Source organism: Rasamsonia emersonii (assembly GCF_000968595.1).
Source record: "Rasamsonia emersonii CBS 393.64 chromosome Unknown ctg1118621762158, whole genome shotgun sequence".
Lineage (NCBI taxonomy): Eukaryota > Fungi > Ascomycota > Eurotiomycetes > Eurotiales > Trichocomaceae > Rasamsonia > Rasamsonia emersonii.
This window is the reverse complement of record NW_013562623.1, coordinates 140,650-154,451: the sequence shown is the minus strand read 5'-3', so window position 1 is coordinate 154,451 and position 13,802 is coordinate 140,650. Positions and strand designations below refer to the sequence as shown.

Below are 13,802 nucleotides of genomic sequence, written 5' to 3'. Positions count from 1 at the left end.
AAGGATAAGTAAGAAAAGCTTAGTTAGCCACAGAGCACAAAAGTGATCTCAGATAGAGTAGATAGTTGAAATCTACAAGCATTCCACAATTTCTTCAGAATCCAGTATTAATTAAAAGAGGGCAGTTGTTTGGTCCCAAGCTCCCTTGGTCAAAATCTGGCTGTAGTAACCCATCTCGGTGTAAATATTCTTCGTCAGATAGCTGGTGGGTACTTGAGGGCCCAGGGCTATGTCCCGGCTTCTTAATTCTCTCCCACATGCTCTAATGAGCCCGTCTTAATTCTGGTATCATGTGCATGTTTTGCAGCCGCAATTTGGTCTATCAATGGCTTGTTCAGAAGAGCTTGGCGGGCTGCTTCATCTCCAGCAATCGCTTTATTGAGGCCATGACCCGATCCCAAGTGTTGATTATTCCACCCCCATCCTGTGAGATACACACCGATGAAGAATGTTTGCATACCTCCTTTCATCTGCTCTGGTGGTCGTTCGTCAACATACTTCAGCTTGACCCCTTTGCCCATAATTTTCTTTGCTAGAAGTTCCTTTGACTTTAGCGTTTGTTGTGTCTGCTTTACCTCAGAGAGCTTTGGCATCCACAATTGCACCAACCAGCTTTCGGCCGCCTGGTAACCATTTACTGGATCTGATAATATCACAGCCGCAACATAGGCCTCAAAAACGTCTGCTTTGGTTTTCATCCACCGCTTTGGTTGACTCCTATGATCCTGTGGCACGGCAACTTTCTTGTCAAAACCATACAAGTCTGCATAATGAGCGAGTGTTTCATTTTTGACCAAGTCTTCGCGGACTTGCGACATACGCCCAGAGGAAAGGCCGGGAAAACGATCCCAAATAAGCCTAGTCGCAATTGTTTCCACATAGGCATCACCGAGGATTTCCAATCTGTCATAACTGACTTCCCTCGATGGTTGTGCACTGCAATTCTTGACCACGCCTGGATGTGTAAACACTGCATGCTCAAGTGAAGTGTCATGAACTGGAGGAAGACGAGGCAAATTAGATGTTTCAGTTGTCCGCAGGGCGTCATTGCAAGTCTTGGGAGAGGTAATTGAACAATCTGAAACCTGAGCCACGGTGGCTTGACTAATCGCTTTCTGCAGCTGCCTTGCTGCCTTTATGATGTCGGAACCACCGGCCTCTCCAAGATAATCTTGAAGCGCTTGTGGATGGTTCAAGAGCTCTCCAGAAAGCTCCTCTAACTGTGCAAGAAGATCCTTAGCCTGATTTTGAGGTTCTTCACTATCGGCGCGTAAACAAGAGCTTTTTATGTTTACTGCATTGCGATCAACCTAAATCGATCAGACGGTAGTCAACATTGGGACATCAGTAGGATGTACTCACCTTGATTCTCTTTTCTTTACTAGATGAGATATCATTCGAATCGATTTGTGGATGGCTCCTCTTAGAACCCATATTCATAGAAAACTATTCAGAAGGACATATTGCGTTAACAAAGGTAATCTAATGGAGTGTGTGCTTGCCATTTGCTACTCCATAATTATATCACGTGATGGCATTATCCTCTGATTTTACGGAGCCTGCAAAGACCTTACGGAGTATAATTTGACTTGGCCAAACCCGGGGTTACGGGCTTCCACACTCTTTCCTATCATGGCGTCTAAGTCCCGAATACTGGATCTTGTGAAGGTTTGCTCAATGTTACATATTGAGAATATTTTCTCAGAAGACATTGCTAAGACAGTTCTCGCTAGGCTCAATGCCGGATTTTCTCTGCGACTTTCAATCCACAGCAGCTGCGGCTGGGGAATAAGGTTTTGCGACAACGATTGCGTGGACCAGCACTTGCTGCATGGTATCCCAGGAAAACTGTCTCATTCCGTGACCTACAAGAGACTTATCGGCCTCTGGGACTTACGATCTTTGATGAAGCGGAAGATGACCGAGAGGAAGCAATTCAAATGTATGAGAGATGGCATCTTGCCGCTTATCTATAGCATGCTAATGATTAATTATCCAGTGCGAAGTTACGAGGAAAGGGCAGGCCAAAAAAGAAGAGAACAGCTGCAGGTATTTGTTTCCCAATGCTCAGAGTTGATATGGACTTGTCATTTTAACTCTAACGCTCTTTAAGAATCGAGATCGGCAAAGAAGAAGAAGTGAAGGTCAACATTATCTTATCGATGTACAACATTTCAACTACGTGATCGGTTTCTAGCAAATGTTTCCATACACCATGGTGAGCGCTGGGGGATGGAATTGTCGACGGTCTGCCGGAGACTGGTATACAATTTTTTTTCTGCAGCTCAAATATGGCATTCAATCTCACATCTTATTCCCTTAGTCAATATACTGTATCTTACGAACGGATTCCTGTTTTGTGATAGCATCACTTAGGTTGCATAGGTAGATATTGTACTGGGTTTTCAAATGAAATCACGTGACTGCAACGGGAACTGACATGCTGATGGTACCCTCCTGAAATGAATATTTCGGTATCATCCAACCACTTATTAAGAAGGCGCTTTTTGCTCCTAGTGAAATCATTTCTTAATTACCACTTGCTTCTATCCTTCTCGACTGCAGAAACTTCCAGCAACTACTACTGTATCATTGTACCACACTATCCAGCTATCTTGGCAATATGCCGGCTGTAGCGCCAAAGCTCACTAAAAACCAGCTCAAGAGAGCAAGAAGAAAAGCCAAAAGACATGCTGTAAGCTTATACTACTTTACACTGAAAGTTATATGTGCTGACAAGGTTCACAGGCTGCAGATGAGTCGAGGAATAATCCGTCTGAAAGCGAGTCTAGCAAGACTGAAACATCGATATCCAATCCCGACACGGACGACGATCACTCAATACCTAGTCTCCCTCTAGAAACAGATGATACCTTGTGGGAAATGTACAAGGATGTTATTAGCAAATTCGAACCCGGTGCTGGGGAGACCTTGGATAAAGAACCCGAGAAGCCTCAGGTCTACTTTGACGATGACGATGAAATCCCAGATGAAGAGGAAGAGAAGGCGCCAAAGTTGTCTAAGAAAAAGCGAAAAGAAATGAATAAGATATCAGTGGCAGAACTAAAGGCCTTGGTTCGAAAGCCAGAAATAGTCGAGTGGACGGACACGTCAGCTTCAGATCCACGGCTTCTCGTCCATATCAAGGCATATAGGAACGTAGTTCCTGTCCCTGCTCACTGGTCATTGAAGCGAGAATATCTCTCCTCCAAGCGTGGTGTGGAGAAGCCGCCATTTGCTCTCCCAAAATTCATCCAAGAGACTGGCATTTCAGAAATGCGTGATGCGGCTCTGGAGAAACAAGAACAGGCGACTTTAAAACAGAAGCAAAGAGAGAGGGTTCAGCCTAAGATGGGTAGACTAGACATTGACTATCAAAAACTATATGAGGCTTTTTTCCGATTCCAGACCAAGCCGGAACTGACCCGCTATGGAGAGGTCTATTACGAAGGCAAGGAATATGAAACCAACCTTCGGCACCTGCGACCTGGCGAACTCAGCGATGAGTTGAAGGAGGCGCTTAATATGCCACCAGGGGCACCACCACCTTGGCTGATCAATCAGCAAAGGTTCGGCCCTCCACCTTCCTATCCTGCACTTAAAATCCCAGGACTCAATGCACCTCCACCCCCTGGTGCGAGTTGGGGGTATCACCCAGGTGGATATGGAAAGCCCCCAGTTGATGAACACAACAGACCTCTATATGGTGGTGACATTTTTGGTGTCCTCCAGACTCAGCAAAATGTGCAACAAGGAGAGCCTGTTGAGAAGGATCTCTGGGGTGAGTTGCAGCCACCTGAGGAAGAGTCAGAAGAAGAAAGTGAAGAGGAAGAAGAAGCCGAAGAAGAGGATATTGGTGAAGGTTTGCAGACGCCTAGCGGTCTGGAGACACCGAGTGGTATTGTGTCCACGGTGCCTTCTGAGTTTGGAACGGCAGAGAGTGTTTCTGGGGAGTTCGATGTTCGCAAACATCATCGGGGAACGGAAACCGAAGAATCTACGCAGCCCAAGACCGCCTATCAAGTAATACCAGAACAGAAGTCTCGAGTCCAGGGATTTTTCGGCGGTGATAGAGTATATGATCTCAAGGCTGTTGAGAATAATATTCCAGTCCTTGGAGCTGATGAGGAGACCCGCAAACGGAAGAAGCCCGGCGATGTTGACGTGTCAATGGATCCCGACATGTTGCAGAGTCATGATGGAATTAGCAAGGAGAAGCTTCAGAGTTTATATGATCAAGAGAAACAGCAGGAGCATTCGAACTGGGGCTTTCAGGAAGACCTCAGCGATATGATTGCAAACGAGAGCCGCAAAAGACTGCGAAAAGAGGAAGAAAAACGCAGTAAGCGCTGATATGGCCATTGCTAGGGATCTTATGATGGGGCAGGAAGAAATAAAATAAAAAACGTTTTCTTTATTCCCATTACTGTTTTTTATTTTGATGTATTGATACACACAATCGTCTTGTATCCATAGCACATGTCCTGAGATGAAGACAGTCTGCTTCAAGGATTTAACCCTGGCACCTAAGTACTAGAATAGAAGGCTTATCTGAGGTTCCGGCTACTCTTTTAACTGGCGTTATCTTAACGTACTATTACTATTGCTGAAGCTTTAGAGGTAGATACCTTAGGTAGGTACCTGCTGTTTCTCTAGTTTCTGATACCCATAGGTAGGTAAATAGGAAGCTAAGAGTCTAGACACACTCATACTAGCATGACATTATTTACGAAAGGAGAAACCTTGATTTCTAGGAGTAGGTACTTTGAAAATATTCATGACTAGGGCTCCAAGTGAAGTGACTCAAGTGAGGGCACCAGACTGACCAGAAGGGGAAACATCCCAACAGTTCCATCAATATAATAATCCAGGGTTAGCATGCAACTCCGTACAGAGTATATTCCGTAGATACCTCCTACCTTCTTTAGTTCCATACAGTCCTAGTACCTACCTTAGTATGGAGTGAGAGGGCCCGCCACAGGGCCCGCCACAGGACCCGCTCCGGACACAGATCACCTAAGCCATAAATAGTTAAGCCTAATCTGCGGAGTTCAACGTCATGGCCATTTACTCATAGGTACTCCGTACCTAGGTACAGAGTACTTGCTGGAAATTTATTGACTGTCCGTTTGCACCTGTGATATTCCCAAACGGATCAAGAGCTGATTCACATGAGAGAATTACCGATTACCTTTACACACTCATCGGGTTTGTCCCTCGCATACTTTGCATCGTCCCGGATCCCTTTGCAATATGATAATGGATCGTGACCGCGGTAGAAGGTTCGTCTTCTGGTGTTCAAATTTTCTGAACCCATTTTCTCGATACTTTTTTTTTTTCAGAACAAACACTAATGTGAGTTTTACATGTCAGATTCGATGATCGTCGAGGTGGAGAGAGTTATCGCCCATCAGAGAGAACAGGTCGCTCACGTTCTCGCAGCCATGTTCGGCGTGCTCGGTCTCCGCCTCGCAATCGATCTCCTCGTCAAGTCGCTGATACATGGGTACCGCATAACAACCGTCATTCTAATCGAGCACGGAGTCGGTCACCTGTGTCTTCGCGTCGCGCTTCTCGCAGCCCTCCGTATCGCCCGTATCGAAGAACACGTTCACCTTTGAGACAGGATCTACCACGACGAGAACGGCCAAGATCTCCTCCCGGGTCCTCTTGGCGCTCTAAATCGCCGTATAGACAGCGATCCCCACGGGAGTCTCCGTCCAGGTCCTCTTCAAGACTTTTCCGTGATCCGTCTCGAACCGGATATGTATCTAGGTCTCCTAGGAGAGATCAATCCCCACCTCCACCGCATAAGTACCAGAGGGCTTCGCCGCCTCGAAGACAAAGCACTCTTCACGAAAGTGAATCCAATAGCACACTTCTGCGTCGTTCACGGAGCCCAATCCGCCGTGAAGTATATCCTAAGCACTATCCGGACAGCATCTCCAGGAGACATACACCGTCGCCTTCGCAGCCAGTTTCGTCTGCACATGCTTCTGTTCAGGGTTCTGCATCTACATCGCGACGATCTTCCCCCCCAACTCATCTCGATAGTGAATCTAGGTCTTCGGTCCCGCTTGCTTCAGTTCAAGAAAAATCTCATATTCGAGTTCCAGCTTCTCCTATGCGCGATGAGAAGAAAGTCTCCCCCTTCAGTGAAAAGGAAAATACTTCTGCGGAAAGCCAAGAGAAGAGCAGAGTTTCGGATTCTAATGCAGCGCTGCGGGCTGGATCTCCGCAATTATCCGCAGAGTCGTTTCCCTCACATGAGCAGCAGCAACCAAAAACTCAATCACCAGGTATTTCGCGCAACCATACTACGTCGCAGGACACGTCGTCGAACGGAAATGCGTTCGCATCTATACAGAGCCGTGGATCCAGTATTTCTTTACTTTCTGCTCCAACCAGGCCACGCGGAGGGCCCAGTTTTAACCATCGAGATTCTCCTTGGGCTGGAAACGTTGCGACACGTCGAGGACCCGGACCATCTGGTCATCATGGGCCTCCAATAGGGCCTCGAAATAGTTTCCTGCAGGCGCATTCTAGTCATGATCCGCACCGGCATTCTTATCGGCATAATATCAGTACGCCTGCCACAAATTCCCGCAATCAGCGAGCCGTTAATCATCTTTCCGGACTCCCCGCCATCACCGCAGGCGGTAAAATCTTGCCTTCAGTATTGGATCCTGTAACCGAGAGGCGACTTGCACAACTTGAAGCCGACAGGGAGAAGTTGCTTGAGCAAGTTATGGAGAAACAACAGCTAAAGAGGATCGGCCTGAAAGACTGGAACAGACTGGATAGAGAAAGCATGACAAATGCACTAAAGAGCGAACTCGCCGAAGGTCATCTTCAACGGATGGCTGAGGGTGAGAGTCTGGAAGGAAGCGCCGCATTCTAGGCTATATAAACTCGCTGTACTCTGCAGTCCATCTTCCTCCAGACAGACAGCTGTCATCGCCATTGAAGTCTTATTGTTATTAGTATTTATGATGTATGAGTTTTGACCAAATACAGGGTGCCATTTTTAGTGCGCAGATGTATTTCCTGAGCTACAAGCACCAAATAAATGCTCTAGAGATGCAAGCAAGCATCGAGAACTCGTATGGTCTATAGAGGGGCAAATCTTTTCAGGTTCTGCCTCGGGCTGTCAATCATGCGAGTATTATTTATACTCCGTATTACGCCAGTACAAGTTGAGCCTAGGATGCTTTTTTGCTGTGGGGCTTAGCAGCGCGCGTTCCGATGCTCCTCCCCTCGCGTCTTTGGTTCGCTTTGTTAAGGCTGCGTGTCAACAAATCTTTCCATCCCCTCCAAGAAAAAGGTAAGCTTCAAGCTTCATACTCGATAAGCAACCTTCCTGCAGCGAGTTTATGGCGATTACATCTTCTAGTGGAATTGCGGATTCGGGAACAAGCTCTCTCTACTTCTAATTAACTCGGTTTCATCGTATATTCGTGTACCAGTCTGTGACTATCACCATGAATATCTTCAGGCTTTTAGGTAGGATGTCGCCGTATAATATCAACATCTCGAGTCTGCACTTATGGAAATGGTGTGCTGATTGGCATGAATCCAGCGGATTTTTCCCACTTAACATCCATTTTTATCCTCCTTCACAAGATGAAGTCTTCTAGTGTAAGTACATTGCCCAACTCTGTTAGTGATTCTGAAATTTGTCTAATCAGACCAATAGAGCTGTTCCGGCCTCTCTTTCAAATCACAGGCTCTGTATTTGATAGTTTTTGTAACCCGATATTTAGGTCAGCCCTCAATCAACTTGTGCCTTTCTTCTGGTACTTATCTTTGCGCCATTACAGACCTCTTTTGGACGTTCACAGACTCTGCCTATAACACCATATTTAAGATCCTCTTCATAGGGTCTTCGACATATACGATTTATCTCATGCTCAATGACTATAAGCCTACTCACGACCCCAATCTTGATACCTTCAAGGTTCAATACCTTCTTGGTTTCAGCGCGCTTTTAGCAATTTTATTTCCCGAGCGATATTCTATCTCTGAAGTGAGCTGCCAATGACCTGGTATATGATATTTTGAAGGCTTGAATGACCTCTGACCTGCGACAGATTCTTTGGACATTTTCTATCTGGCTTGAGTCCGTTGCTATCCTCCCCCAACTGTTCATGTTGCAACGCACTGGCGAGGCAGATACTATCACCACACATTATCTCTTTGCACTAGGGCTTTATCGAGCGCTATACATTCCAAACTGGATCTATCGTTACTTCACCGAGAACTATTTTCATCCCATTCCAGTCATAGCGGGCATCATCCAGACCGTACTCTATTCAGACTTCTTTTATATCTACTACACAAAGTATGTGAACCCCAACTGCTTCGTTTTAAATTAAAACCTTTACTTACCATACTCCAGAGTTATGAAAGGGAAAAAATTCTCACTCCCAGTGTGAAACGACTCGGGATGTATAAAGAGATTCGCGTCCAGTTATAAAGGACGGTATTGAGAAACCTTCCCTGGACACCTACATGTTCTCGACCGAGAGTGTGTTCTCTGTGTTGCCCTTTTATAGTATGTGTATTACTATTTGTCACGACTTTTCAAGCGACCATAGAATATGCTGGGCCTTTCGGTTTCTAATATAGAAATCAGGACATGCAATTAATCCTCTTTTAATTGGCTTTGTGCATTGCGTCCCATGCGACCTGAGCTCTGGGGTCGCCTCAAATGACATATTAGCACTGCAAGCAAGCAAGCAGGCGATTGGTCCCATTGGATTGATGACTGCCAATTGCGTCCGCCACTTTATTGCTGTAACCCATTTTCGAACGGATTGGAAATAATCAACCGAGCAGCCTTGTGATGGTTCCTTTTTGCTGTCTCAAATATGTTTCACGTGTCTTTATGGTTATGTTTTTCGCTGCAGAATAAGTGTTTCTGATTGGTGAACTTTCGCGTTGCAACAATGTTTAACGGAGCTTTCTTAGAGATTTAAGATGCATGTTTCTCAGGCGGAAGAACATATGTCAATCGGGTCAATGGGGAATTGATACTCTAGATTTAGCTTCTCATAGGTATTCCACAGTTGACTAGGCTGTAACATAAGTCATAACCCACCTGTACTATATACAGTCTTTCAGGGAAAAAGCCCAAGTCATTGTTGTCATCAATTAACATGGAGGAGACAAATATAATACACTGGCCGATGAACTACTGTATTCGAATTAGGCAAACGTGGTCTTACTAATAATAAACGTATTCTTCTATAGACGAAACATTTGACACTGGTCCAGTATTGTATAACCACAGTGCTTTTTTTTTACCATATAAACCCCAAATGTGTTTAAACATCATACTCTAGTATAAGAACCACACATTCTGAATGATATCAATACTTATTGTATGTATGTACATGTGAGCATATGGATATCTCATTTTGGCCATTGAGACGGGTGTCAATCAAAGCAGTTAAAATGAAGCGATATCATTAAGGGTAATATTCTTTGTTGAATTCACCATTTTTGCATGATCTCTGAATATAAACAGGTGGTATATATTGTGCATTATTGAGGGATCACAGAGGCTACACATCGACAAGAGATATTACAGTAAGAAATACAGTATACTAGCAAGGAATATATAGCATGTAGTAAACGTATCAAACAGTACTTCCGGAAAGTCTAAAGACATTGCTGTTACTTCTACTTCAAATCATAATCTCGCGCCCCAAGCCAATGAAAGACAAATGATGCAAGTGATCTCAGGCTTTTGAGTAAAGAGCTTTTTTATAGACACTCGACTTTCTTACCACCATTCACTACGAAATGCACACACACGCAGAGAGAGAGAAAAAAAAACCAAAATTTACTCATACCAGGCCAAGATAAAGCAGAACGTGAGACATTGAAGATAGAGAGATATTATCACATGTGGACTTTGACGATATGAATCGGAGTCTCGGAATAATATCTGTTTCGAGATGGTACCCATACAGAGAAAAGAAAGGGTATCTCTGACCTCATACGAGTGTAAGACTCTTCTCATGTAAAATATCACACAGGCATCCAAATGCATGAACGTCAATAACCATGATACCGAGTACTTCCGTGCGTGCGCATGTAACCAGAATTGTAATTGACCTGAGTCGAAGAAGTTGACGTTTCATCCACTAATGCGTTTGATGATGTCGATGACGAAAGGTCAGTGAGGAGACCAGCTGGTGGTATAGTGAAATGATTGAACGGCCTGGAACTTAGATGCAGTTGGCTATGAAGGTGGGCAGGACTGTCTGTCCAGGCAACGTGACCTTGAGCGAAGCCATCCGCCTGTGACCTCTCTGAAGAACCCGGAAGACTGTATGTAGATTTCCGTCTATACGTAGGATCAGGAAGTGGAGGAGGTGGTGACAAAAGCTTTGGCGAAGGCAAGGTTGCCTCAAGGCGAGGCGAGCCTCTTCGCGAATTAGGAGGTGTTAAATGCAACCCCCCACGGCGAACCTGACATGTTGGACATATCTTAACGAAGCGGGAAATGAGCTCTTTAGGTACCCTGGTATTTTTTTTTGCTGTCAGTGACGTCGAACAAATAGAGTAGACATGGGATGAGACAAAGTTGATAAAACGGCAGTAACGTGACAGAGTGCCAGATCGCGAATGGATCAGTAGCTCTATGCTATCACGACAATAACATGATCCCTTACCATGAGTATATCTGACGGACTTGGGCTGAGGTTTTGTCTCTTCCGCCGTGCTGGCATTGTTGATGCGCTTTGGTTAGGATCTTGAAAAGTTTTTCTCGAATTGCAACTGGTTTTCCTTCATGACAGATCAATTTTTCGGACTAGGACCAGGTCAGATAGTGCAAAATTTCTGACGTATGTTTTGATACATACATCTGGTGTTCGACCATCATCTGGTTGAAGTTTGAACATCTTTTTGACCCAAAACCTAAATACTGAACTCAGCGCCATCCATTGACTCAGAAAACCGGTTACAGAGGTTAATGCACTCGATAAACGAATGCACAAGAATGACACCGCACCTGAATTGAGCTGATTCAACAGCGGTATCTTTTGGGTCAACCAGCACCGTCTTGATGTTGCGTGCTCTTTTGGCATGGATCAATGCCTTATCCTGTTTCTTGATGGATAAATCATTGACATAGCTAGATGGTTATCTTGTAAGCCAGTGAGTAGCTATGAGGGAAGCAGGAATTCCAAGACACGACAAACAAAAAAGAGAAAGAAAGAGAATCAATCAGATAGTCACCTTTGCATAAGTTGATCAAATTCTCGAACATCTGGAAACCCTTCCAATGGAGGTATAACTGGCTCTGACAGCATGGTATCTTCATTTGGAGACTCTTGACTTTCAACCTCGGTCTCAGGGAACATGTCACATATTGAAATCAACCGTGTCGCATCCGGATATCTCGAAGGACTCACACAACGCTGTTGTCGATAAGATGAGTCCTGAACAAGAGTCTGATGATGTGCTGATATTTGACCGAGAGGCGAACGCATTTCGGAGTTTTGCCCGCCAACTGAAGTTGACTGAGCATAACATGAAGCAAACTGGGGTGCATAAGAACCAAAAGGATGGTGGGGGATGCCGTATGGATTTGGGGCATGATAGCCAAAGTCATTTGCAGAACCTTCATAACATTCCGCCATTGGGATCTGATGATCGGTAGCGTAACCGTTATGCTCGTGGGGGCTGCGTCTCCTATAACCATTCATAATGACAAAGATAGATTGTTTTCACCAGACAAACCGGATGCAAACCACTCATTGAAGGAAATGACCGTTGGCTATAAAAATGACAAGAAAAGGGGAAGTGTCGACAACTTTCTCTGGCAAAGAGGTAAGGCCTTTTCTCTGCTAAGATCGCTGCTTTTGTAATTGTTGAAGAATTGCAGCTGAAGTAAAGGGCAATTAATGAATGACAGAAGTGACGCGGAGAGGGCAAAACATAAAAAGAACTCTCTTTCTCTTTCGTAGTTCGAAAACAAATACAATAATGCACACCAATCTTTCCCTGAAATCCTCTCTCTTTTTTTTTCCCTAATGCCCGGTTAGAATACCAAGGCAATGGAACTGTTTTTTCTTCCCGTCAGGGCGAGGCCAAGTTGAAAGCACGGAGTATGGCGGTCAGCTCAGAAAAGGGACACAGGACTATGTTAAATAGAATGGCTTTAAATAGGACTGAGGAAGAAAAATAAGGCAGGAGGTATGTATGTATGATGCGTTGTAGATTCATAGATGACTGGCATGATGAGAGAAGAACAACACGGAACGATTGAACCCTGACGTGCAGGCAACCAGGGGATTTGGCAAACAAAGAAGCATAGAGAAGGGACCCTTGTTAAAGAAGGCGAAGACATGTAACGGCAGTAGGCTCCTGTAAGGTACGCAGGCTGCTTCTCCAGTCCATTTGTGAGAAGCAGCTATGGCTGTGGGAGCCACATGGGTTTGAATAGTTTCAGGAGCTGGCCTGATCGATTCACCCGGGCCATGGCTGGCTCCATTGGAATATCTCGATTTCCAAGGCGTTAGTAATGAGAGGCGCGAATTCGGCCTGAAGATGGACAAGCCTGCCTGGCATGGGCCTCGTCTTCGTCTTATCTGTGTATTGCAGCAAACAGCTCGAGAGATCGAGGGCCAGCGCCCGTGCCGGGCAGTGCAAGCCCAATGAGAGCAAGCGCTTCCAGAGCTTTCGTCATGTCCGGGTCTCACCACGGTGGCCTTTGAAGTGGAAGACACTTAAGATGGTCTTCACGGAGCCACGTTGATGTCCTCTAATGCCTGTCTTCATTACCGCCGAAGTTGAGATGGACCAATAACGGAAGAGTGTTGACGCCGGTGCATATGGAACATCAACGCTGTCAACTAGGGTCATGATGCATGCCCAGTAACTTAACGCCCGATGTTTTCATCGTCCCTCGAATCATAATGTTTGTGTTGTACTGTGCTGTACTGAGTACCTGTTCCTCATAGTCCACTGGCAGATGATTGGATGTCTGCATTGACTTGACACCAGCTTCCTGCGCTGGCCGAAAGCCTTGGTCGGAGCCCGACAGGCTACAGCTTTCCACTGCGTCACTTCCCTTGGCGTCCGGGTCAAGTATCTGCGCGTGTGAGCCGCTGGAGATCTCCAAACCCCTGCCACGCCAAAAGAATCATCCAAGTGTCACGCTCCAACACATCCAGGGCCTGTCTCGTGTGACGTATGTAGAGTAGATGCGCTAGATATGGGGTCTGCCAGTGTTGGATTCGAGAACAATAGTCGGCTAGGCTGCCTTGGCCCCGAGGAAGCGACCTCTTATCCCTCACGAAGATCGAATATGCGGGTTGCGATCATTCTTGGCCTGGGTGGAGTCTCTTGCGTTTTGACCACGTTTGGCTATGATCATCCCGCTTTCGGAAGGCTAAAGAGCTTGCTTGCTCTTACACGTCTGATTCTACAGTCTTGCAATTAGCCTGTGTACACCGTCTTATCTGCGACTGTACTCGAGATCCCTTTACCTTGACCCTTTCCCCCCACCCTCCCCCCCGAAGATGTGGGTTGCTACCCAACTGTAGTAGATCTGTCGCCGAAGTTGGATAGGTTGAGGTACTGCAGACTATTTTGACAAATAGAGTGCTACCACGCTAGGGCATTGGCATGGTCGGGTCTGTTCAGTATTGTAGGAAGTCTCTTCCAATTATGTCCTGTCCAGGTCCGAAACTCTTTGAAATGGGTTAGATCGGTTCCGTGCGTTGCGCTCTTTACATGGATTGTGTTGAAATGCATGGCGTTCTATTAATTTCAGTGCCCTGACA

The 13,802-nt window shown here is 45.6% G+C and overlaps 4 protein-coding genes across 4 annotated transcripts; 2 read left to right on the top strand and 2 right to left on the bottom strand.

The window, feature by feature from the left end:
* Window positions 1–242: 242 nt before the first annotated feature.
* T310_9630 (Nucleolar RNAse III) lies at window positions 243–1,712 on the bottom strand (the record flags this gene model as incomplete). Its single annotated transcript, XM_013467968.1, has 3 exons — window positions 243–1,310; window positions 1,363–1,446; window positions 1,575–1,712. 3 exons carry the CDS (start codon window positions 1,710–1,712, stop codon window positions 243–245), a joined length of 1,290 nt encoding a protein of 429 aa, XP_013323422.1.
* A 911-nt stretch (window positions 1,713–2,623) lies between these two features.
* Window positions 2,624–4,353, top strand: T310_9629 (Splicing factor 3b, subunit 2; the record flags this gene model as incomplete). Its single annotated transcript, XM_013467967.1, has 2 exons — window positions 2,624–2,695; window positions 2,749–4,353. The coding sequence occupies 2 exons, from the start codon at window positions 2,624–2,626 to the stop codon at window positions 4,351–4,353; spliced, it is 1,677 nt and encodes a 558-aa protein (XP_013323421.1).
* Window positions 4,354–5,259: 906 nt separating this feature from the next.
* Window positions 5,260–6,901, top strand: T310_9628 (uncharacterized protein; the record flags this gene model as incomplete). The annotated part of the gene is made up of 2 exons (XM_013467966.1): window positions 5,260–5,282; window positions 5,374–6,901. The coding sequence occupies 2 exons, from the start codon at window positions 5,260–5,262 to the stop codon at window positions 6,899–6,901; spliced, it is 1,551 nt and encodes a 516-aa protein (XP_013323420.1).
* Window positions 6,902–10,062: 3,161 nt separating this feature from the next.
* T310_9627 (uncharacterized protein) lies at window positions 10,063–11,720 on the bottom strand (the record flags this gene model as incomplete). The annotated part of the gene is made up of 5 exons (XM_013467965.1): window positions 10,063–10,531; window positions 10,683–10,822; window positions 10,875–10,929; window positions 11,024–11,146; window positions 11,251–11,720. 5 exons carry the CDS (start codon window positions 11,718–11,720, stop codon window positions 10,063–10,065), a joined length of 1,257 nt encoding a protein of 418 aa, XP_013323419.1.
* Between the last annotated feature and the right edge of the window lie 2,082 nt (window positions 11,721–13,802).